Source organism: Erythrolamprus reginae, chromosome 1, assembly GCF_031021105.1.
Source record: "Erythrolamprus reginae isolate rEryReg1 chromosome 1, rEryReg1.hap1, whole genome shotgun sequence".
NCBI classification, from domain to species: Eukaryota; Metazoa; Chordata; class Lepidosauria; order Squamata; family Dipsadidae; genus Erythrolamprus; species Erythrolamprus reginae.
The window spans coordinates 47,864,806-47,891,057 of NC_091950.1; the positions used below are offsets into that span (position 1 = coordinate 47,864,806).

Genomic DNA, 26,252 nt, shown 5'->3' on the forward strand with positions numbered 1-26,252 from the left:
AATACTCTTCAGACTAATTCAACAAAATGTATCAAACAATTGCATTTAGAAAACCAGGGAATTATACCAGTATATAACACGGTAACATAGAAACACACCGGTCATCACTTTTATGACAAATATGTGAAAATTGTCATTCATTCTTGAAACTGATTTTAATGTTGTTGTATTCACAGTATTTAGTGAGTCATGTAAATATGGACTTAAGTATTTGACAACATAATGATTATAAGTAATATAAAGAGTACATAAAACGTCTGAAACTTCCCTTTTCAAAAATATTGTTCTGATTTTCTAGCATAAATGGAGCTTCATTAGATGCACGGACAACAATGTTCATGTGTAAAATATTGGTCTTTTCAGAAAATTATTTTAATATAGTAAAAATTCATTTCTTTTTACATTAACTATGAATTTGTCTTTTGCAAAGAACACTTTACTTATGGAGTTTCAATAAAATGTTATACACTGGCCATTAAAAAACCTTTGGTGTCTATTATTGTGGATTTGTTCAACTGTAGTGAGAATATTTGGGTTTTTTAATATCATAAATTGATCCTCAATCTCCTCATCTGTCTACCTTTGTAAAAATTGTTTTTAATTTCAAAAGTGAACTTGATGTATTATTGTGGAAACTTTATCCTTCAAAGATGGCACTATTATTACATTGTATAGCTTATTATAGTTAGGAATAATCTCTTAGATGTGATAAATTACAGTGTGTGATAAAAATGCAGTAGATTGGTCTATGGACTTTTTAGAACAGTTTAATTGAATGTTATTTCAATTATTGAATGTCTGTTAAATAGTTCATATTTTTTAAAAAAATACTGCAATCTCTATCACCTGTTTAGGTGCTTTATGTGAAAGTGACCATAAAGATGGTTTACATTAAACTTCAAATGCTGGCTGTGTTCAGAGAAAACCAAGAGCAATGTATTGTTGGATCTGACAATATATTAGATTCAAATATAATTGTATTGTGCAAGCTTAGTATATGTAGTCAAATATGGTTTGGGTTGGATTGTCCAATAAATTGGACAAATTCAATAATGCTTGGTTCAGTGGTTAGCATGTGATCACAGCTGATTGATTATGTGATTATGTTTTTGATTTTTAGCAGTACATAGATAGATTTTCTCAGTGACAATCAAATTAGTATAGTGCATTTTAGTTTAGCATGTTGGCCAAGCATAGAAAATTTGGTTACATTTTATATAATTTTTATGTACTGATTTTGAATATCTGATGATATATACAGTACTAGATATATTAAGCAAGAGTTTATATTTAAAAATCCTAAACATTGTAAATATTATTTAATTATAACAACAACTCTTAATTGAAACTTCAAATACCTCTGTATAACAGAGTTGGAGATTAATTATAAATAATTAAAAATAATTTAAAATATTCTGTAAAACTCTTGTAGTTCTGGGTAGCTGCCCAATATACTATATGTTTTATGCATCATAGGACACTGAGAATTTTTGTATTGCATAGTTTCAGTTCATGATAGAAAAACATTTGAGCAGCAATAGTAATACAGTGATCCCTCAAGTATCGCGAGGGTTACGTTCCAAGACCCCTCGCGATACTCGATTTTTCGCAATGTAGTGGTGCGGAAGTAAAAACACCATCTGCGCATGCGCGCCCCTTTTTCCATGGCCGCGCATGCGCAGATGGTGTTTTTACTTCCGCACCTGGGAAGACCCAGGGAAGGTTCCTTCCGCCGCCCAGCAGCTGAGGAGCCGCCTGCCTGCCCGCCTGCCCACCGCTTTTCCGCCCGCCGCTTTTCCGCCCGCCGCTTTTCCGCCCGCCGCTTGTCCACCGCTTGCCTGCCCGCCGCTTGTCCGCTGCTTTTCCGCCCGCCGCTTTTCCGCCTGCCGCTTGTCCACCTGCCGCTTGTCCGCCGCTTGTCCGGACGCCGCTTTTCCGCCCGCCGCTTGTCCATCGCTTGCCTGCCCGCTGCTTTTCCGCCCGCCGCTTTTCCGCCCGCCGCTTGTCCGTCCGCCGCTTGTCCGTCCGCCGCTTGTCCGGCCGCTCGGTGCACGATCGGGGTTTCCCCTTTGCGTGGGCGGCGGGGAATTCTGGGAGTTGAAGACCCAGGGAAGGTTCCTTCGGCCGCCCAGCAGCTGATCTGCTCGGCAGCGCAGTAGCAGCGAGGAGCCGAAGATGGGGTTTCCCCGTTGCCCACGCAAAGGGGAAACCCCATCTTCGGCTCCTCGCTGCTACTGCGCTGCCGAGCAGATCAGCTGCTGGGCGGCCGAAGGAACCTTCCCTGGGTGCCGCCCGCCGCTCAAGAGCAAGAGGGGGAGAGATAGAGAAAGAGAGAGAAGGAAAGAAAGAGATGAGAGAGGGAGGAAGAGAGTGTGAGAGAGGAAGAAGCAAGATAGAGAAAGAGAGAGAGAAAGAAAGATGAGAAAGGAAGGGAGTGACGTCATCGGGTGGAAAAATCGCGATATAGCGTTTCGCAAAGATCGAGATCGCGAAACTCGAGGGATCACTGTATAAGAAATGCTATATTTAAAATAGCCTTCTCCATGGTTACAAATCTCAAGTTCTAATTACATAGGTGGTTTTAACCATTAGCACAATAGTTGGCATTTGGATATACTGTAGAATAAATAGTTTGCTTTTTAATCTGACTTGCAAACATGCTGATTTGAAAACAGTAATAGAAATGGTTTGAAGTCTTGCTTTTATTAGCCATTAAATGAATCTCAGGAGTTTAAATATTCAGAATCAACGTTTGCTCAGTCAATTCATTTTTGGTGGAGAAGTCAAGTTAATGGCAAACTTTGGGCGATTTAGTTGGGGAAGGCTGAGCAAGTTCGTTGGCTGTGTATGCTGAGTTATAGAGAAGATTTCTTGAAAAAAGGCTTAAAAAAACAAAAAAAATTAAGTGTGTTCTGGTTTCTGGTAGAACTTTAGCTATTACAAATAACTCTTACTAAATGCAGTATTTCATAAACAAAGAAACTCCATCTTTATTTCTCTGTATTCAAAATACAGTTCATACTAGCACATTCCTCTTCCTCCCGTTATCTTTCTTAATTGCATTCCTCATACATTCCTCCCAGCCTTCTCCGTTTAACAAGATTTATGTACTCACAGCATGATTCAAAAACAGCAGAAATGACTGTAAAATAACACAGACTGCATTTGCTTGATTGGGAGCTGAACGGAAATACCTTTCATTTTAGCCCTACAACATTGAAACTCCATCCTTCTTCCCCACTGACCCCCTGACATACCAAATATATCACTCCAGTATTTAACCCATTCCTCCCCTTAATATCTTCTTCCAAACACCTGTTCCTTACATTTTTGGACCCTTCTGAATTTAGGATTGACCCAGCGAACGTCTGATTCTTCCTTGGTAGATTCTGGACTCATAGCCACATCCTGTGGCTGACCTCCCACCTGTTCTACTACCTGTAACCCCGGGCCCACCACTAATTCATAAACATTATCTGTATCAGAGTCCTCAATTTCTTCATCATCCTCCAACTGACCAGGAATATGTACAACAAAGTGAAGTCTGTATTCAGCTGCTAGCCAGTGCGGGTATATCGTTTGACACTAGGATACCTAAGCATGTGGGCATCCATCCATCCATCCATGCAACAGAAACCGGAAGATCAGCAAAGGCTTCCTTTCCCCTTTCGTGATAGAATTATTTCTGGACCAAAACGTCTTTAATTTATTATGCTGTTACTGATAGAGAGCAGGGCTGGCTCTGTGCAGACAGCCCTTCTCTCTCTATCTCTCCTTCTCTCTCTCTCTCAAAAAGAGGAAGAGTCCCACTCAAGGGCCAAAGAGCCACACGTGGCTCGCAAGCCGCAATTTGCTGACCCCTGGTATAAGGTATTCTGCTTGAGCAAGGGATTGGACTGGAAGACCTCCAATGTCCCTACCAGTTCTATTCTGATTGAGCTAAATGTGATGATACTGCACCCCATCCAGATTGAAGCCTAAAATGGGACAACAAATGTTTTTTTCTTTGTCATTAAAAAGAATAGAAAGGATTTCTAAAATAAGAAAAATCTGAAATCAGGACCTGGGAATTTCTAAAATGGGTCTTAATCCAATTTTCAGAATATTTAATAATCAATAAGGCAATTTTTAGAGGTTAGAATAGATTTGTTAAGAACAAATCTTATCACAATAGTCATATGTCACTTTTTAATCAAATAAATTTCTTAGATTACAGGATCAAATAAGTTTCTTAATAGATTGTGGAAATGGTATAAATGAAATGCATCTTGGTAACAGTAACAGAAAGAACTCCAACAGACTAGGTAAATGTGGGCTAGAATGCATAACAATTAGATGTATATATAAAATAATAGCAAAAAGTATATTTAAAGATGGATGCTTACCGTATTCATTTAACTGACAAAAAAATACCTGAACAGAGTTCAGGACTATGTTCTTCAGCATCCTTATTAATCATATGGATAATGAGACAAATGTATATCACATTTGCAAATGCTAAAATTTGGATGAAATAGCAAATATATGAAAAACAAAAATAAGATGCAAAATGAATTCGGTAAGTTAAAAAGTGAGCTAAATGAAACTTATCATTTACCTGAGATTTCCTGATCTTTGTATAAATGCTTACCATTGTTTTATTTTTTTCTTATTGGGGTAGAATGATGGGAAATTGGAATATATAATCAGAGGTTACATATACAGTACATAACTGTAAATCTTATTATTTTTCTTTAATTCAATGACTAAAAATTCTCTCATTTTTAGATATGCATTTCCTAAACTGAGGCAGTGGTTAATACAACACATTTGATTTAGTGAATTCTTCTTGTAAACTTACCTAATTAGGTGAAATCCAATCCAGAATATCTGTTGTCACTAGGCTCTGTCTTGTTTCAGTAGCCTGGCTTATCTTCACACGTCATTATCTCTTGTATTCATTTACTCAGCATCCAGAAGATGCCCATTTAAGTAGATTCTCACTGCAGCCTGGGCACAGGAACGGTTTTAGATTCTAGTTTTCACTGTATATTTTTTATTTTTAAAAAGTCACCTTTTTCTCTGGGATTTACACATGAGGAACCTTTTAAGAATTATTCTTCAAAACCTCTTTAACTTATCAAAAGACAAAGATTGTCAACATGGCAGGAACAACATAAATCAGAGAAACAGAAAAGTAAACAAAACAATGAAAAAAAAGGTGAGCGTGAAAACAACTTTTTTCATTATTGTGATGCTCTCACAACAATTCTTATAGTTTGTGGGGCGGTTTGCAATTATGTACTACAGACACAGTAATGTTTTCATGTTTAGAGATTTACTGTTTGTACATGAATTTGTTTTTACTTGCATGTTTACATTTTGTGCTTAAATTTTTTTTACCTAATATTTTTTGAATATTGTTACAATTAAATTGTCTTGAAGATACTAGCTTACAAATTAAATAATATGTAACAAATATTGATAAGGAAAGCAAAACGTTTTTTTGAAAAGTAACATTTTCTACATTCCTCTCAGATTTATAATATTCCATAATTAAAAGCATTCTGTTTATAAGAAAGGTTTTTGCTGTTGTTTCTTAGAAAATAGATTTATTTTTTGGATTTAATATTTGTGTGTGAATATTTAATAGAAAATTCATTTTTCTACTATTTGGGATCCTTTATTTATTGCATTTAAATAATGCATAACTGGGGAATTCTCTGGTGGCCTTGACATCTGTATATTATTTTAGTGATTGCCTCCTGGTGCAAAAGAATAAACATGCAAAACAATTATTAGTATTTTTGACAGGTTGAAAAATATCTGTCAGGTTGAAAAATAATGCACTCTTTTGCAATGAACAAAGAGGCTATTGTATAGTCAGATAGTTTTAGAAGGTTAGTTTCCATAGTCTGACCTTGTAGTTGTAATTTACAAAGTCATGCCTTAGGTTATTTTTACTAACAACAGTTAAATGGCTGTTGCATTTCCTGAATTTGTAGATGAAACAATTTGAATTATCTGGTGTACTCATTAAATCTTATAATGTATGTCTAAAAATTTTAATGCAGTCTTATGACACATTTCAAAGCCATTCTTCATATCATTTATAAAAAATACTCTTAAGGGCATTTTACATGATCAATGCTTTCTACAGTTGTTCTTAATTTATTATTTGTACTTCAGATTCTCTGTTGCCTACATTTTGTAGGTCTGAGTCTATATAGTGCAACTAGACACTTCTAGTTACCTCTCCCTCTCTTTTAACACAACTGCTGTTGCTGCAGGAAAAAAGAGACTGGAATTAAATAGGCTGTATGTTTCAGAAGAATATAATTTTGTTGAACTATGTTCAACAGCAGACATAATTGATTACAAACAGTTCTTGTGACCAAAAAGTTGCATTGTTTTATCATTTTGGTGGCATGGTGGTTAGAATGCAGTATTGCAGGCTACTTCAGCTGGCTGCCAGCAATTCTCATCAGCTCGAGTTTGATTCAGTTTTCCATCCTTCCGAGGTCGGGTAAAATGGAAACCTAGATTGTTGGGAGCTATTTGTTTATTTATTTATTTATTTATTTGTTTGTTTGATTGATTGATTGGTAGACTCGGAGCAGCTAACAACAATAATAAAACCAGCATATAACAAATCTAATATTTAAAGTAACTTTAAAAAACCTTATTAAAAACCAAACAAGCACACACACAAATGTATAAATTGTATAGGCCTAAGGAGAAAGGATATCTCAGTTCCCCCATGCCTGACGACAGAGGTGGGTTTTAAGAAGCTTACCAAAGGTGAGGAGGGTGGGGGCAATTCTGATCTCTGGGGAGAGCTGGTTCCAGAGGGCCGGGGCCGCCACAGAGAAGGCTTTTCCCCTAATATGCTGACTCTGTAAACCACTTAGAGAGGATTGTAAAGGTGAAGTGGTATATATATCTAAGTCCTATTGTTATTTTCTAGGAAGAATAAATTATATGAAGTTGCCTAGTATAATAGGTAAAGAAATTTGTTTAGGTTCATCTTCTTAAAATATTTTTTTTTAAGTTGGATGTTATTTTACATTTTGTCCGATTAATTGTAATACAGTATACATTTTTAATAATAGGACATTATGAAAGCCACTGGTCATATGTAGATGCATTAATAAGCGCAAAGAAATAAATGCACTTCACTGCTCTTACTTCCACAAGTTAAGTCCTAATAAAGACTCTTACTTATGCTTGGTTGGTTTTATCCCTCCTCTTCTTCCAACAATATTCTAGGGGTTTCTTGTATTGCTTCATTTTCTGGAGCACCGCCATAAACTGGAAGCCCTATGGGATCCATTATCACAGAGTCCACATAGGTGTGATCCTATTATTATTATTATTATTGTTGTTGTTGTTGTTGTTGTTATTATTATTATTATTATTATTATCCCAAGGCCCTTGTGTGCTCATTCCAGCCTGCAAGTAAGGCTGAAGCCAAATTATGCACTAGAATTTTAGGAATAACACCAAGTTCACTTTGAAACCAATATACTTTTATTAGTGGTTATAATATTACTGGATGAGTGTAGGGAGTGGATTTAGTCCACTCATTTTATAGATCCAACCACATTTATCTAAAGTCTTATTTATTTCAATTTTATTTCGGCTTCTTGATTAAATGGAATGCACTGCTTAAATTGGTGCTTGATTGAAAATCAGATGTATTGTTTTTGATGACTTCTATTCTGATTGCCAATCTGTGAGCATAATATTCTTTTATTTCTTTCCAGTCTACTATAATCAGATATAACATATCACCAGAACATGATTATTTGAGATGAGAGCAATTCATTTTATTAACTCTCTTGATCTTTAGGTATATCTTGATTCTGTTTCATTTTTCAGTGAATATTTGCTGAATTTTATAAAGGATCATTTTTTGTGGTTTAAAAACTCAAGGTCTCAGGACAGTGCATCAAATTATACAGATCAGATTGCATGATTGAAAAAGTTTTGATCTACATTGTACAGCGATTTCCTGTTTTTCAGATGATATTAACAGTGTTCCTGAGCAATAATGAACAAATTTTGACTGAAGTGCCAATTACTCCTGAAACAACCTGTCGAGATGTGGTGGAATTTTGCAAAGAACCTGGTGAAGGTAGCTGCCATCTTTCTGAAGTGTGGCGTGGAAATGGTAAGCAATACTTTGGCATTCCATATTTGTCTGTGATGCATTATGTCAAACATGATCATCTATCAATTGGATTTTGACAACAGTTTAAAAGAAACTTTACTTTGTGACTGCACATTATCCACAGTTTATGCTAAAACTATAATTTCAAGAGGGGATTCTTGAAAAATGCATATGAAAAACCAGCATATTAATACAATATGAAAGTGTTTCATTCCCAATTATATCTTTATAACAATGAATTACAACAAACTTATTCACCTATGTTATATTTACTAATTAGAATTCATATATTTAAATAAAGTGAGAGCTTCAAAATATCTATTGCATAGTTAGCAATATAAGAAGTCTGAAAAATAATTACAGTAAATACCATTGAGTTTATGAATAGTAAATACCGTATTTTTCAGTGTATAAGATGCACGGTGTATAAGAAGCAGCTAGATTTTATAGGAGGAAAACAAGGGAAAAAGTATTCTGAACCAAATGTTCTAGTATTATATTGTTTAATAAAATACCAGCGTATCAGAATACTTTTTACAACCATGTATACTTTTTAAAACCATGTGCACTTTTTACAAACTTCAAACTTGACAGCTTGAAGACTTGTGGACTTCAACTCCCAGAATTCCTCCACCAGTCATGCTACATTAGGAATGGGAGTTGAAGTCCACAAGCCTTAAACCTGCCAGGGTTGAAGATCCTTGCACTCCTAACCCTTAACTCAGGGGTCTTCAAACTTGACAGCTTTAAGAATACTGGACCTCAACTTCCAGAATTCCTCCACCAGTCATGCTACCTTATGAATGGAAACTGGAAAGCGACGCTTTGCTGCTGGTGCTTAACTTGGTGCAGAGCCTCCGGGAGCCGCTTGTGAGCAGGCTCCTCTCAGTATTCCCCACAAGCTGCTGTGGAGAAGCAGGCGGGGCATTCCCTAGGCACTCTGTGCATCCAGCCAGTGGAGGAAGCCTGCAGGATGGCCCTGATAATCTGGCGGGAGGGGGCTTGACTCCATCAGCCCCCCCCCAAATCTCCCGCCTTAGGGGGCATCCCTGGGGCTGAGCTGGCAGCCTTGGCAACATTTGGTGTATAAGAGGCACCCAGTTTTCAATGCACTTTTTAAGGGAAAAAGGTGTGTCTTATACATAAAAAAACACAGTACAGCAATGCTTAAGAACTAGGGAGAAGAGATATCTTTTTAAAAGCCACCTAAAGGAAACATTAGGTGTGTGCAATTATTTAAACTCAGAATAGTATTCCTTGGGTAGGGATAGTTTTGAGGTATTTGTCACAGTGATGCCTGCCTGATCTTATAAGCAAGTCAGGTATGATTGGAAGAGGTTATTATAAACCACATATCCATGTGGGTTTTGTAGAATTTTAACAAATCTGGACCCAATTTGGGGGAACTTAGCCTTTGGACTGAACTTTCAATTTAGCTCCAAAATTGTAAATCATGCTCCAAAATTGGCAAATCATGCAGATCAGACAGATCTAACTATCTACTTTGAGAAGAATTAAAGCAACTATATTATGAATTTGTGAACTTTCTATAGCTTCTTAAATTCAGCATACTACAGTAGTCTAGTTTTGTTATAGCTAATAAGGCTATAAGGGACCCAGGGGAAGAGCCTTCTCTGTGGCGGTCCCAGCCCTCTGGAACCAACTCCCCCCAGAGATTAGAACTGCCCCCACCCTCCTTGCCTTTCGTAAACAACTTAAAACCCACCTCTGCCGCCAGGCATGGGGGAATTGAGATCCTCTTTCCCCCTAGGCCTTTACAATTCTATGCATGGTATGTATGTATGTATGTATGTATGTATGTATGTATGTATGTATGTATGTATGTATGTTTGGTTTTTATATTAATTGATTTTTAATCATCAATACCAAATTACTATTATACACTGTTTTATTGTCGCTGTTAGCCGCCCCGAGTCTCTGGAGAGGGGCGGCATACAAATCCAATAAATAAATAATAAATAAATAAATAAGTAAAGGCATTTCTGCCATCTCTGTTTCTACAGAGATTGAGCTTTTTTCCCTAATTCCGGAGTTTTACACTTGTCCATGGAGCAAGATGTTGGCAAACAGAGGTAGGTGTTTGTTTGATGGATGGATGGATAGGTGGATGGATGGACGGACGGACGGACAGACAGACAGACAGACAGACAGACAGATAGATAGATAGATAGATAGATAGATAATATAGCAACCAGAGTTCCAGATAATTTCCCTAAGTTGTTTCATGTAATTATTAGATTCCATAAAAGACAAATGAAACTCCACAGAATTCTACTAGTTGCTTCTTTAAATTTTCCCAGCAAGAAGCATGCTTTTAATGTGAATCTGAATAGAGTTAAATGTGCATGTTTAGCTTTAAACTTATACTTCTTAATATCATTTTGATGGGATATTTTGAATAGAAGAGGTTTCTGCCTGTTTATTCTTAGTAAAAGGTAAAAAAGGTTATATGATTATCTTGATTATCATAAATTAGCAGTAGGTAAATATAGTAAACTGCCATAATCCTAAAAAAAAAGTAGTAAAGAACACATAAAAATATTTAGGAGTTAAGAAACAAGGGGATATTACATCTTAGTGACATTCTTTAAATCATCGCTGCTTGGTTTCATATTTTCACCAACAACTTGTTTTGTCAGACAGCAAAATAGAGATGTAATATCCCTGTGGCTTTTGTGTGAGGCTGATGGGCTATGTGGAATGTGGTAGCTTGCAAATTGTTTCAGTGTAATTGTTTCTACAGTGATAGTGACTAAAGCCCTCTTTTAATCAGTTTGGTTGCAAAACATGAGATCCAGAACTGTAGGGTATAGTTGTTAACAGTGTTAGGAGGAATAGCAACACTGAGGTGCTAATCCTTCATCATCATTTTTCTAATATATTGAGTTCTGAAAGAGTGAAATACTTATAGCATTCAGAAGGTCACTGGATAACTGTGAACCAGTTATTCCCTTTTATTCCAATTTATCACACATGATGCTTATAATGGCAACAACTGGATCAGAGAGTGCTCTACCCAGTACCTTAAGCTCCTGAATGAAAAGGTGGGATATAAATCTAATAAATAAGTAATATTTTAAAAATATAAACATGGTAACAATTTACACAAAACTACAGTATTGTGCAAACTATAATCCAGTTTAGCACTATTGTCATTATTTTTAGAGATTATATAATTTCAATTTGTGAACTTGTTCAAAAAGGTTACTCTGAAATTGGGAGGAAATTAGGTTTTCCATTGGAACCCTAGAATATTATAATTTTGATGGGTGGGGGGAGAGGAATGACAGGAAAATAAAACATATATCTTGTTTTATATAGTTGTTTACCCTTATTTTAAATAAATTGCCAGTGATGTGCTCTAATAAGTGATCTTTGATTCTGTATTTAGAACGACACATACCCTTTGATCATATGATGTATGACCATCTACAAAAATGGGGACCTCGTAGAGAAGAAGTGAAATTTTTTCTCCGACATGAAGAATCCCCTATAGAAAGCAACGAACAGGGTACTCTTTTATTCTATAATGTTTGTTGCTGTATCATGGATATAATTTTTATGTGCCCCAAATTGTATTAGTTTAAATTAAACCTGCCAGCATAGTGATAAAGTAGTATTGGTGATTTTTAACTGCTGTAACTCTAGGTAAATATTGTTTACAAGTATTTCTATAGGTAATAATCCTTAAAGGTATGCTACATATCCTTTTGTATGAGGAATGGGCAAATATTCCTATATATAGTGACATGAGATAGTGATGACAATTGCAATAAACATTTGTTTCTAGTCATTGCAGTTGAACGGGGGTGAAATCAGTATCTGAACCTAAGGGGAAATTGATTTATTGCTTATATGTATTATACCTATTCAGCAATTAGATTATTTTCAACCTAAAATTATTTAATTTTTTAGATTATATTTTCATACTGTATGATGACTTAGTTTAGGAAATATGTACCCACATGTAACTTATAATAATATTCAGTGGCAAAGTAAGAACATTCTAAAGACTGCAATGCATTTTCCTAGAACTGTTAATTAATTTTAATTCTTATAAATGAATTCCTAGTTTTTAATTGTGGAAAACCAGGAGTGAATGCTTTAAATGAAAATAATCCATCTTATATTAACTACTGTGAAACAATATCAAGATTTACTAGTGCTTGAAAATAATGGTTAAAATAATTAGGTTTTGTTTGACATTTTCCTTTTCAAGCAAATCTTGTGGGATTGTAAAAATCTATCACTCTTTTGGGGATTAAACATTGTACATTTATGCATTCTATATTTAGAATCTTATTTTGCTACCTGATGCCTTTTGCCCGCAGTATAATTATAGGTCTAAAACACTACATATAATTCTGATTTAAACTTGTTTAGTCTACAGTCCCAAGGATGCTTACTGTATCTAAAAGCTTTCTCATTTTGTTTTCAATTGCTAGCTTGTGGATTTTCAGTACTTTTAGTACTTTTAGGCACTAGACAACCTAATTTCTGTCTCAGTAACATGTTTTGCTTAAAAGCAGGTAGAACTTTTTATTTTTTTCTCGGTTAGAAAAAGGAAGTGAAAAGCAGGACTTTTTAAATATACAGATAAAAGCCTTCATTTTGCTTTAGGGGATAAGGGCAAATTTAGACATCAAAGGTAAGTAGGAATGTGTGGGTTCTTCTGGAGCTTATACATAACACACACTACCTATAAAATTCAATATTAATTTAAGACTGAAGATTCAGAATAACTGATGAAATAAGTTTTAAGACTTTAAATATGCTTTCATAAGAAAACAACATAATAAGATATTACTTGAAAGGAAAAAGAACGAAAAGAATAACTAATAAGATCAAAGGTCAAATAGTTATGAAGCTGGAGTCCATTTCAAAATCGCAGAGCCTACAGGTTTTGTGAGAAGAGTAGCTGTACTACTTAAGTGCAAGTGCACTTGGAACATGTAGGATGGAATAAGATTGAACAACATGATAGTATGGAGAAGGATGTTAGTATCCAAACTCCTGTGTTCCCTGATGAAGATTCTAAGATGAGATATTCTAGACAGAGACAGTGTAGTGTTGTTGAAGATGAGTCATCAGGAGATGGGTCAACAGAAGATGAGACATCAGCTATTGACAATGTTGGCTCTTGTGGATGTAAAAACTGAAGTGTAAGAGGAGGATGAGCCTGGTACTAGTACTAGTGATATGTTTTTGCCCAGAAGAGGTACCAGAGAGAGACGTGAACCTGATAGATATGAGGCAAGTATAGCGTGTCAAGTTGCTGTGGAATCTTTCAACTATAATGAAATCAAATTATATCCAGAAAAGGAACAGGAATATTGGCATGTAGATATGAGAAAAGAACTTAACTCACTGAGTGACCTGTGTGTACAAGGAAGTTCAATTATCACCAGGTGAACTTGTAACTGGGTCTATAAGATCTAGACCACTTCAGATGTTAAAATTACTTATAAGGCGAGACTAGTGGCGCAGGGTTTCTCTCAATTGGAGACAGATTATGATGAAGTCTTTGAACCAAGCTTGCGGGCAACATCTTTAAGAACCGCCTTGGTATGGGCTGCCAAGAATAGATGTTGTATTCACCATATTGATGTAGAGACGGCTTATTTGCATGCATCTCTACAACACAGAATATATATGAGAATTCCACCTGGTATTGTGAGTAATAGTAAAGGTAGATGCTGGAAAATTAAAGAGTCTTTATGGTCTCAAACCTTAAATCTGGCTATGAGAGAATAAGTGCACAGTCAATGAATTAAGTAAAATGGGATTTCAAGCAATTGTTTGCTGACTCATGTTTATTCAGAAAGTATAGAAGCATTTCTATGTCACTGTTGTTACTATTCACCAATGATATAGTTATTATCGCCAAGACAGAAAAGGAAGTGGGCGAAATTGTTTCTGAGTTGGAGAAAAAATTCAAAATCAGAATTCTTGGCAAAATAAGACATTATTTGGGTCTAGATCCCTGGTTCTCAACATGGGGCCCACTCCCCTTAGGGGGGCAATTTGATTTTTAATGGGGGCGATTGTAACCTTGTTTAAACCAAGTCAATAGGCTTTTAGGCTTCCTCCCTGTGAGTAGTTCACTTTTTGAATAATAAGAATTATATGTCACGGGGCGGGGGAGGCCTCAGGGTTTTAGAGATGCTTAAGTGGGGCATGGGTTATAAAAGTTTAGGAACCAATGGTTTAGATATAAAGAAAAGTGATAAAGGACACAGGGTACACAAGAAAAGAAAATCAACAATTTGTTAAAAAAATTAATATGAAGAATTGTAGGGGTGCAAAAACCTAATGGAAACAGGTTTCTTATATAGTGATAACAAATATTCTTTTGTGGATAAAGAATTATATCAATATTTAATAAGAAGCTTGTCATATTTAAGTAATTGGTCAAGACTGGATATTGCCTATTGTGTAAATCAGTTGGCAAGGTATAACATTGAGCCTACTGAATATCAGTGGAAGGCAGCAAAAAGGATATTAAGATACCTAAAACATCCCATTTATTATGGTTTATATTTAGAGCCAAAACAGGAGCTCATATTAACAGCCTCTGCAGATTTTAGCTTTGCTACAGATACAGTAACTAGAAAATCCATATCGGGATTAGTTGTACTATTAGGTGGATCTATGATTGGTTGGAAGTCCCTAAGATAACAGCATATCGGTTTCTCAACGATTGAGGCAGAGTTCTCTAGTTTATCTCTGTTGTGTACAGATCTAATCTTTTATAAACAATTGTTAAAAGATCTAAATATTGATATCAAAGAACCAATAACTGTGTATGAGGACAATCAGTCTCCCATCAATATGGCTAACAATATTGCAGTGAAAATCAGATGTAAACATAGGAATATCAGATATTTGAATGTGCGACAAAGTGTACAAAACAAAATGATTAAGCTTGTATATTGTGCGAGTGATGAAAATATTGCCGATCATTTTACCAAAGCACAAAGTGTTATAAAGCACAAAGATTATAATATGAAAATGTAAATAGATATGTATTGATCACCCATGGGGGACATTGCCAATACAATGTATATGACTGGATAATATAATACATATAAGCCAACTATGTATGTTTGAGATATGTTCCTTTAAGGGCAATGAGGCAATTGGCCATAAGAGGGAGCAAGTAGAGTTCCTCTTGGGGGGTATTATTGCTTAGACACTGTGTATATAAGAATTGTGTGCTGATATCTAGTTTGTATATGATAGTTTGATTTATATGTGTATGATTTGGACTGTATAACGACTAGTCTACTGAATAACTGTAAATATACATACTCTATTTGTACTAGTCTGGTTTATTGGGTGAATATTCCATAGCTGCCACATTTACTCTGTCTTACAGTTTGTTTTAGGGATATTATATTTTCCTATGCAATCCAACAATGTCAATTTCAGTGGTATTTTAGTTGTTATTAAACTGAGATTCTACTGAGATGTAAAAAAACAAATGTTCACAATTTTAAAAATGGAAAACATTTTGCTATCTAAAATTTTGTACACAAGGTTGGGCATTATATTTAAATTGTTTAAATGTTTACTAATTTTAATACGAAAATTAGTATTAAACAGGAAAGCTAAATGTTATAATTGTTTTCCCAGGACGACAGACTCAAAGTCATAGAAATGGAATCTCTATACCTATGGAGAAACGTACAGAAAATGGGGTAGGTGGCAAATCGCATATTAACAGTATATGTATTTTCAAGTTGATTTGTATTTTTAAGCCTGGAATTTTTATATCCTGGAATGATTTTTCATAGTTAAGAAACAAATAAATAAATACAATTTCTAAAGCACATTTTAAAGTAAAATATTTTATATAGCTTTCCCCAAGGTAAACAATTTTATATTTTAAAAATTTAGCTAGGATTTCTTTTATAAAATTTATGACAGTTGACAGCATTCCTGAATTTATCCCACTGATATTTCTTTTTTTAAAAAATAATTTTTATTGAACAGTTTTAAAAAAGCAACATATAAATACAAAATATATATTATACAAAAGCAAAACACAAAAACAAAAACAAGACTTAACATCAGCATTATATGACAATAAATAGTTTTTGATTTTTTTTTTAAACTTTAGGGAAACTTATGGCAATATGGGATTTAAGAAAAGGTTTGCCATTGACTCCTTCCTGGGGCTAAGAGAAAGTGATTGACCCAAGATCACCCAGTTGGCTTTATGCCTAGGTTGAGTGTATATTTTTTTCAGTTTCTAGCTCAGTGGTTTAACCACTAAACTAAATACTTTGTATTGGCTACGCTGGTTCAGAATTCCGGTGTCTTTATATATGTAGGCCTATTAATATGTTACACTTACATCCTGCCCAGCCCCAAAGACTTTGTGAAGTTAAGATTATAAAAATAAAACAATAGTAAGGCATACAGAAATAAATGATAGCACAAGTTAAAATCCTGGGTTGCATGTTTCAACTCCAAATATATCAAGTAAATGTCTTTTCAGAAAATAGCATAAGAATGTTCATATACTTCTGGGTGTTACATTTATTTGCTAAAATCTGTTTGGTTTGTTTCTATTCTTTAGAAAACAGAATTTTTAGAAAAGTTCAGATAGCTATTTTATTTCAGTAATAAATGTTTATTTCAGCTATCCAACACTAGTAGACTCTGGACAGCATAGAAAATTTTAAAAAACAGTAAAAGCATTTAAAAATGTACAACCATACAGGCATACAAGCTGTAAAGTTTCTATTCTGCATTGTTTGTCTTTTGAAATTTAAATCCACAGTCAAGTGTAAAAATGGAACTAGTTTAAACTTCTCTATTGAATATGAAAAGGACAATGCAATGAACTAATTAGACTTTACAGCTGATGTGATATTGTCATGATTAGGCTTTTCACTGTTAGCAAAATCCACTAGACTTTTTCACTCATTGATTTCTGATGAATGCCCACGGGCCATTTTCCATATTGAAGAAGGATTTGAATAAGAGAAGAAGAGGGCTTTTGTTTTTCATAGAAGAAGATACCAACCACCTGAGATTTATTAGATTATGCAAACTGAGGATGAGAGCTTATTTCTTATGAGATTTGGGAGTTATTGACCAACTTAGCTAATTGGTTTTACTATTAATATTAACAATACACATTTATTATTGTTTCAATAATCACACTTAGCTATGAAAATAAATGGTGAAATAAAGAAATGGTACTTCAAGAGTTATTATATTTACATTTGGTGATTGTACAAATTTATTATGGAACACTGTCAACAATTTAGCTAAAACAAATAATGTTGTAATGAAAATGTGTGAGGCAAGTAAAGGCTTTTTGATGCCTGTAGCATTAAATTTAATTGTGCTGTTTTGAATGTCTGTTTTTTGAGGTTGTGTCACCTTCATAAACATTGCGTGAACCACAATGTTGGAAAAACAAAAATAAAATAAATCCTATAGTATTTCAGAATCTTTTAATGAGCCTTAATCATAGCAGGTTAGAGCATATCACAGTAGGATGGCTTTGTTTCCTCTTTAAACATCCAGAAAAATCCAGTTTCACAAGTCGCAATAAAAAGGAATAGTATTTATTTATAGTGCTTAATGAGGCATTTCTATTATTCATAATTGCTTTTGAGGGTTGAAGTATAGTAAACACAGCCTTCATATTTTGGCTTGCAGTTCTTTCCAGTTTCATTAAAAGGAGGATGGAAATCATTTCATCACTAAGTAGCATTGAGTTTGTATTATATTTTGAGCCAATGTGCAGTCAATAGATTATCTTTTTTTCTATTTGATTTAAAATTTGACTACAAAATTTATTACAATTTTGGAACTGGTTATCAGTTATTAAAGAGAAAATGCACTACATGTTTGTCACAAAATAAAATATTAGTTACAAAAGCAATTCATGCTCTTCTTTTAATTAGTAATTAGCAGAGGAAATGACAAGAAAAATATTCAAGATTACCTCGTTTTGATTCTTTTTGGTATAAAAGGAGGTAGGGTTTTGGAATTCAAAATTCTTTAAAATATGCTACCCAATTGAATTGAATCAGAACACAAAATACAAACTGAGTGGACAAGACCTTGTAGACGACCCTCACTCTGTCAAGGACTTTGGAGTACTCATATCTAAGTGCCAAAGCCAACTCTAACAACATTGCCAAAAAGTCATTAAGAGTTGTAAACCTAATCTTGCGTAGCTTCTTCTTCGGTAATACTGCACTACTAACCAGAGTACTGTATATGAACAATTCTCTAATACAACTCATCTGTCTGGAACCCGCACTGCATATTGGACATTAATAGCCTAGCTCTGTTACAAAGTGCTATTGCTAACATGTTGTAAGCCACCCTGAGTCTAAGGAGAAGGGCGGCATAAAAATTGAATAAATAAATAAATAAATAAATTAATTAATTAATTAATTAATTAATTAATTAATACTCACATTTAGCTGGTTGTTCACTAATGGTCAACCAGCACCACCTCCTAAAGTCAAGAACGACTAGCACATATGTTGCAAGGATAACCTTTACCTTTACTTATATTATTTTTTTTATTATAAACAATGGCATAAGAAGAACTTTGGTGACTTTAAAAAAAATATTAATAGTATAATTAAGCACATTTTAAAGGTATATTGCTAGATAAAGTGTCCTATGTGGATATAAATATAAGGCCTATGCCTAACTTGAAAAAAGTGTGAGGTTTTAAATTTTTTTTAATGATTTTAATGAAGTTTAGTTTAATGACTTAATTTTTTTAAGTAACAACATATTTTAAGCTTTCATGGTGGCCTAAAATATCAGAGAAATACTATGCTCCTATGAGGTGCAAGACATTTATTCTAAGTCATTTTTGAAGTAAACAAAGCTTTGATAAATATGACAGTAAGGTCTGTTTTCACCGTTTTGATTTTTGTATCTAAATAGTTTCCCTTTTTGTCTAGATTTAGTCAATCTATTTTCATAAAGCTAAATTATTGCTACTGTAAAATTTACATTTTTCTTCCCAAATGGATTCTGTGATTTTGTGAATTAATTTTTAAAAAGCACCAGTGGTTATTTCAGTATTATTTATTTATTTTACCTATCAGTAGCAACAGGTTCAATCTGCTACAGATAACAGGTAAGACTGGTGGACTTCATCCTCATTATAAGTCTCAAATTTTGTCATTGCTACCCCGCTGACTGATTTATTTAACCAATCCCTATTAACACGAGATGTTCCTGAGGATTGGAGAATGGCCAGTGTTGTGCCTATCCACAAGAAGGGCAGTAGAGAAGAAGCTGGTAACTACAGGCCAGTTAGCTTGACATCAGTTGTAGTTAAAATGATGGAGACTCTACTCAAGAAGAGGATAAATCAGCACCTAAAAAACAATAACTTATTGGACCCAAATCAGCATGGCTTTACTGAAGGCAAATCATGTCAGACTAATCTCATTGATTTCTTTGACTATGTCACAAAGGTGTTGGATGAAGGTGGTGCCATGGATATTGTCTATCTGGACTTCAGCAAAGCTTTTGATACGGTTCCACATAAAGAGCTGATAGATAAATTAGTGAAGATTGGACTTAATCCCTGGATAGTTCAGTGGATTTGCAGCTGGCTGATGCGTAGACATCAGAGGGTTATTGTTAATGGCAAGTATTCTGAGCAAAGACAGGTTACAAGCGGTGTGCCACAAGGGTCTGTTCTGGGTCCTATTCTTTTTAATGTGTTTGTGAGTGACATAGGGGAAGGTTTGGTAGGGAAGGTTTGCTTATTTGCCGATGACTCTAAAGTGTGCAATAGGGTTGATATTCCTGGAGACGGCTGTAATATGGTAAATGATTTAGCTTTACTAGATAAATGGTAAAAGCAATGGAAACTGCAGTTTAATGTTTCCACATGTAAAATAATGCACTTGGGGAAAAGGAATCCTCAATCTGAGTATTGTATTGGCAGTTCTGTGTTAGCAAAAACTTCAGAAGAGAAGGATTTAGGGGTAGTGATTTCTGACAGTCTCAAAATGGGTGAGAAGTGTGGTCGGGCGGTAGGAAAAGGAAGTAGGATGCTTGGCTGCATAGCTAGAGGTGTAACAAGCAGGAAGAGGGAGATTGTGATCCCGCTATATAGAGCACTGGTGAGACCACATTTGGAATACTGTGTTCAGTTCTGGAGACCTCATCTATAAAAAGATATTGACAAAATTGAATGGGTCCAAAGACAGGCTACAAAAATGTTGGAAGGTCTTAAGCATAAAATGTATCAGGAAAGACTTAATGAACTCAATCTGTATAGTCTGGAGGACAGAAGGAAAAGGGGGGACATGATCAAAACATTTAAATATGTTAAAAGGTTAAATAAGGTTCAGGAGGGAAGTGTTTTTAATAGGAAAGTGAACACAAGAACAAGGGAACACAATCTGAAGTTAGTTGGGGGAAAGATCAAAAGCAACATGAGAAAATATTATTTTACTGAAAGAGTAGTACAGTGATCCCTCTATTATCGTGAGGGTTCCGTTCCAAGACCCCTCGTGATAATCGATTTTTCGCGATGTAGGGTTGCGGAAGTAAAAACACCATCTGCGCATGCGCGCCCTTTTTTTCTATGGCCGCGCATGTGTAGATGGTGGAGTTTGCGTTCCCCGCCGTCCACGCAAAGGGGAAACCCCGATTCGGCTCCTCGCTGCTGCTGCGCTACCGAGCAGATCAGCTGCTGGGCGGCCGAAGGAACCTTCCCTGGGTCTTCCCCGTCTTGCTGGTGGGCAGGCGAGCGGCGGGCATCAGCGAGGAGCCGGGGTTTCCCCTTTGCGTGGGCGGCCGGGAAGACCCAGGTTGGGGGTTCGGGGGGGGTAATGGGAAGCCCCCCAGGCCGGCTGCGACCTTTTAAAACAGCCGCGCCGCTTCCCAGCTGAGTCCTGAAGCCAAACGCGGAAGTTCGCCTTTGGCGTTTGGCTTCAGGACTCAGCTGGGAAGTGGCGCGGCTGTTTTAAAAGTTCGCAGCTGGCCTGGGGGGCTTCCCAGCACCCCCCCGAACCCGGGTTGGGGGTTCGGGGGGGTGCTGGGAAGCCCCCCAGGCCGGCTGCGACCTTTTAAAACAGCCGCGCCGCTTCCCAGCTGACTCCCGAAGCCAAACGCGGAAGTGGTTTTTTTTTAAATTAATATTTTTTTAAAAATCGCGATATAGCGTTTCGCGAAGATCGAGATCGTGAAACTCGAGGGATCACTGTAGATCCTTGGAACAAACTTCCAGCAGATGTGGTAACTGAATTTAAACAGGCCTGGGATAAACAGACTAGATGGACCATGAGGTCTTTTTCTGCCATCAGTCTTCTATGTTTCTATGTTTCAAATTAAGCATATCCCAATGGCTATTCTACTCCCGGTTTTTCACTGTCTTCCTTCTCCCCTCGCTATTCCTCTATCATTAATCTATCTTCTTTTCCGCTATCCCAACACACTATCACTGCATGGACCAAAATATTTATTTTCATTGTACGCATAAATAAAAACACATCTGTTGTATTGTAGACATGGACTGAAACATCAAAATAATATACAGTGATCCCTCGATTTTCGCGATCTCGATCTTCGCGAAACGCTATATCACGATTTTTCAGAAAATATTAATTAAAAAATGCTCCACTCTTCTCTCTCTCTCTTTCTTCCTCTCTCGCACTCTCTTCCTTCATTTCTCATCTCTTTCTTTCTTCTCTCTCTTTCTCTATCTCTACCCCTCTTGCTCTCCCTCTTTTTCTCACTTTCCCTCTCTCGTGCACCGAGCGGCGGGCAGGCGGGCAGGCAAGCGGCGGACAAGCGGCGGGCGGACAAGCGGCGGGCGGGCGGGCAGGCGGGCAGGTGGCGGACAAGCGGCGGGCGGACAAGCAGCGGGCGGGCGGGCAGGCAGGCGGCGGACAAGCGGCGGGCGGACAAGCAGCGGGCGGACAAGCGGCGGGCGAGCGGGCAGGCAGGCGGCGGACAAGTGGTGGGCGGGCGGGCAGGCAGGTGGCGGACAAGCAGCGGGCGGACAAGCGGTGGGCGGGCAGGCGGCGGACAAGCGGCGGGCGGACAAGCGGCGGGCGCGGCAGCAGCGAGGAGCCGAAGATCGGGGTTTCCCCTTTGCGTGGGCGGCGGGGAAACCCCGATCTTCGGCTCCTCGCTGCTGCGGCACTGCCGAGCAGATCAGCTGCTGGGCGGCGGAAGGAACCTTCCCTGGGTCTTCCCAGGTGCGGAAGTAAAAACACCATCTGCGCATGCGCGGCCATGGAAAAAGGCGCGCATGCGCAGATGGTGTTTTTACTTCCGCACCACTATATTGCAAAAAATCGAGTATCGCGAGGGGTCTTGGAACGTAACCCTCGCGATACTCGAGGGATCACTCTACATTATACTATTGATAAACAAAATCAGCTGTTCCATAGATGGATTGTTTTTCACATCTATATAACAGATTTTAAACAGATATAAAAACACTATCTTCATGATTCCAGTCTGCAATTTATTTGGCAAATGTATTTTTCCACATTCTGCTGCAGTAGAAAAATATATCAATATTACAGGTTGATAAGCACAATCACATGCCAGAGATCTATATATTTTTCACATTTCCGCTTCATTGTTTTTTAAGTCTGCTGCTTCTAGTACTGGTGTGCATAGAAACTTATCTTTGTGATTTGAAGTGTACATTAGCTGATAGAGATACTTTTAAATAAATGAAGAAAATAAATCATGCAAGCACATCTGTTGAATAATGTAATTATTTTAATCATGATATATAATGTTATTTTCAGTTCCTTGTCACTGGGATGTGATAGAACTAAAAATAAAGTGAGAGTGGCTATGTTTCCAATACTTACTTTGCTCTAAAACAGTGGTTCTCAACCTGGGGGGTCAGGACCCCTTTTGGGGTCGAATGACTGCTTCACAGGGGTTGCCTAAGACCATGGGAAAAGACAAATTTCCCACGGTGTTAGGAAGTAAAGCTTCTATTCTGGCACCTTGGAACATATTTTTACAATCTGACCAATTACCAGTAGGTCTTTACAGTGTGGGTGTCCCTCTTACCTTCCTGCCAATCACCTTAAAGCTCTATTGGGAGAATTGGAGCTAGACTTATGGTTAGGGGTCATCACAACATGAGGAATTATATTAAGAGGTCGTGGCATTAGAAAGATTGAGAACCACTGCTCTAAAAGATTCCTCAGATATAATAAATTGAAATATAAATATTATGTTTTAATAGAAGTTTTTCATTCATAGGTTAGTATGGTCAGAATTATATTTGAACCAGTTCTATTTTAAGAGCACGATTTCTCAGTTAATAGAAGGAAGCCAGTAGTTTGTTAGAAAGTGAAGCTCAGAATGAATTTTTGGAATGCGTGTGGGAGTAGTTATCTACCAGAATGCCTTTTATGAACACTGGAAATGCATTATTATTATACTGTCAGTAAGTGCCATGAGGTTTTGTGTCTTACGTGTGATAGGCTCAGGTTTGTTTTGAAAAATAAATGATGTCATACAGAGAAAAACTATATAAGTAGTATGAGTACAATGTTTAGTTATTTGGGCTCTTGTTGTTTTCTTTGAGCTTATCCCTTGGATAAGAAGGATTGCAGATATTTTTCATCCATTTTATCTGGACTGTAACTGAATTAAAAAGAATTAGAATTAAAAGCTTGACTCCTTTTCAGGAAAACTGTATTACTTAAGAACAAATTTATTATGAAGTTATTAAATTTTCAAAGACTTAGCTGCCCTACTTTGATGAGCCAAATATACTGGTTCTGATCTTCAAAATTTGCAGCTCTGAAGCTGAGCGTCTTTCCTGTTCTTCTACAGCCATCTTTTCTTCTCATGTGGATAAAGAGGAAACAGCCAAGCATAATGCTACAGGTTTAAACCTTTGTTGTTGTTAGTTCTGTTTTGTTCAGATACCACTGCAGAATAATCATTAATGGTAAAGATTTGTCTAAATGTGTGTAGAAAGTATATTTGTGTCTAGAAGATTGTCGTCATAATTTGCTGTTATGGATAGAAGGTAAAATCCTATATTTTGGAGATACTTTAGTTATATAGTCCTTCAGGTATTATGAAATGTATGCACTTAACTTTAATATTTTGGAGGAAATGCTAAATTTTAACGTCTTGTTGATTTTTATGAAAAGAAATTGCAGTTGCAACTATATTCTAGTCACAAGTTAAAGCTTTTTCTTAAGACGTCTATGCAAAAAAAAAACCTTATTAAAAAAAATCCAAGATGTGGCTCAATAAATCTGGATAGAAGTAACTGTCTTTTTACAGGCTATTGGTTTTATTTCCCTCATCCTTCTTGTGTTTTTTGATTTAGTATAGTTCAGACTCAGCATATTTAATATGCTGTATCAAACCTTGTAATATTTAAGCCATTAGGAGTTTGATGCATTCTTCTGTTGACTTTGTTTCGGTAATTGATTATGTACAATTATTTGATGGTAAAACAATTCCAAACATATACTGTTCAATTGTGAAAAAAAAAATAAAGTAATGAAAAAACATGTGCATTCATTAATCATGATACCGTACTAATTACCAAATAATTTTGTTTGGTAGGCAGACCATGCTATCTTGAAATTCACAGTCCAAAACTGGTAGAAATTCAATATTATTAATAGAGAGGAAAAATAAGTAGTCTACTTTATGAAAGTATAAAATATATCGTATATGAAATTGTAAAAACAGAAATCTTTTATTCTGTATATATGTAATTTATTTCTTTTAAAAAGTATGTTTTTCACTAATCAAGAAATGAAGCAATATGTTTTTAGTACAGATATTTTAAAGCCATAGAATAATCCTATCAGTTTTTTTATTTTTCTGTTTAATAATAATGCAATATTATAACGTACAAGACAGCCCATGAGCCATTGGGTTATCCTTTCAGAAATATTATATTAACACGAAAGAGAATGACAAAATATGTGGGCAAAAAAGTAGTGGGAATGATTTCTAACTTCCTGTTGGCTTCCCTATTGACTTTGCTTGTGGGAAACTTGTAGGGAGCATTGGAAACCACAGTCACATGACTGTGGCCAGCCATGGTGATGCTGCAGCGGCTACAACTTTATAAATATAAACGATGTAGAGATTCTTGAAATTTCAATGTGTATGAGTGTATGGAGCTCAGATTTTGCATATATTTTAAATTATCAGATTTGAGATATCTCAGTTCAAACATGTTTGTGCTATGATGCACATTTGGTCTAATTGAAAGTTACAAACACCTAGGAGAGCTTTAATAGATTCTGTACAGCATCCGATGTATAATATATACCTAGTACAGTAATACCTCATGATACGAACTTAATTGGTGCAAGGAGGAGGTTCGTAAGACGAAAGGTTCGTAAGATGAAACATTGTTTCCCATAGGAAACAATGTAAAGTCAATTAATCCGTGCAACCCAAAAACCCCCCGCAAAAAAACGGCTTTCGGCAACTGCTGGGAAGCCGCGCGGCTGTTTTAAAAGGTGACATCCGGCCTGGGGGGCTTCCCAGCACCCCCCGAACCCGGGGGTTCGGGGGGGTTCTGGCAAGCCCCCAGGCCGGCTGCGACCTTTTAAAACAGCCGCCCCGCTTCCCAGCTGTCTCCTGAAGCCGAACGCCGAACTTCCGCGTTTGGCTTCGGGAGACAGCTGGGAAGCGGCGCGGCTGTTTTAAAAGGTCGCAGCCGTCCTGGGGGGCTTCCCAGCAACCTCCCGAACCGAACCCGGGGTTCAGCAAAATTTTGCCTCTTCTTACGAACTTTGTTCGAGTTACGAACCGGCGTTCGGGAGGCTTCTGGGAAGCCCCGCCGCCCGGCTGTCACCTTTTAAAACAGCCGCGCGGCTTCCCAGCAGTCTCCAAATGCCGGTTCGTAACTCGAAAAAAGTTCGTAAGAAGAGGCAAAATTTTTCTGAACCCCGGGTTCGTATCACGAGTTGTTCGTAATACGAGGGGTTCGTATCTTGAGGTACCACTGTATGTGAAAATTTTAAATACTTATTACTGAGTTTTTTAATGTTGGGGTTTTATATTTAGGATTGTTCTAGGATTTTGTTAATTATGTTACTGTTCTTTT

At 36.5% G+C, this 26,252-nt stretch overlaps 1 protein-coding gene across 8 annotated transcripts in view; it reads left to right on the forward strand.

Annotated features, from left to right (window-relative positions):
- PPP1R13B (protein phosphatase 1 regulatory subunit 13B) overlaps positions 1 to 26,252 on the forward strand; it is a 59,748-nt gene that overhangs the window by 11,811 nt on the left and 21,685 nt on the right. For all 8 annotated transcript variants that reach the window (XM_070751573.1, XM_070751544.1, XM_070751552.1 and 5 more), the window contains exons 2-4: positions 8,005 to 8,152; positions 11,565 to 11,684; positions 15,809 to 15,873. In XM_070751573.1, coding sequence (XP_070607674.1) covers positions 8,005 to 8,152; positions 11,565 to 11,684; positions 15,809 to 15,873 — 333 coding nt within the window. The remainder of the gene's footprint in view (positions 1 to 8,004; positions 8,153 to 11,564; positions 11,685 to 15,808; positions 15,874 to 26,252) is intronic.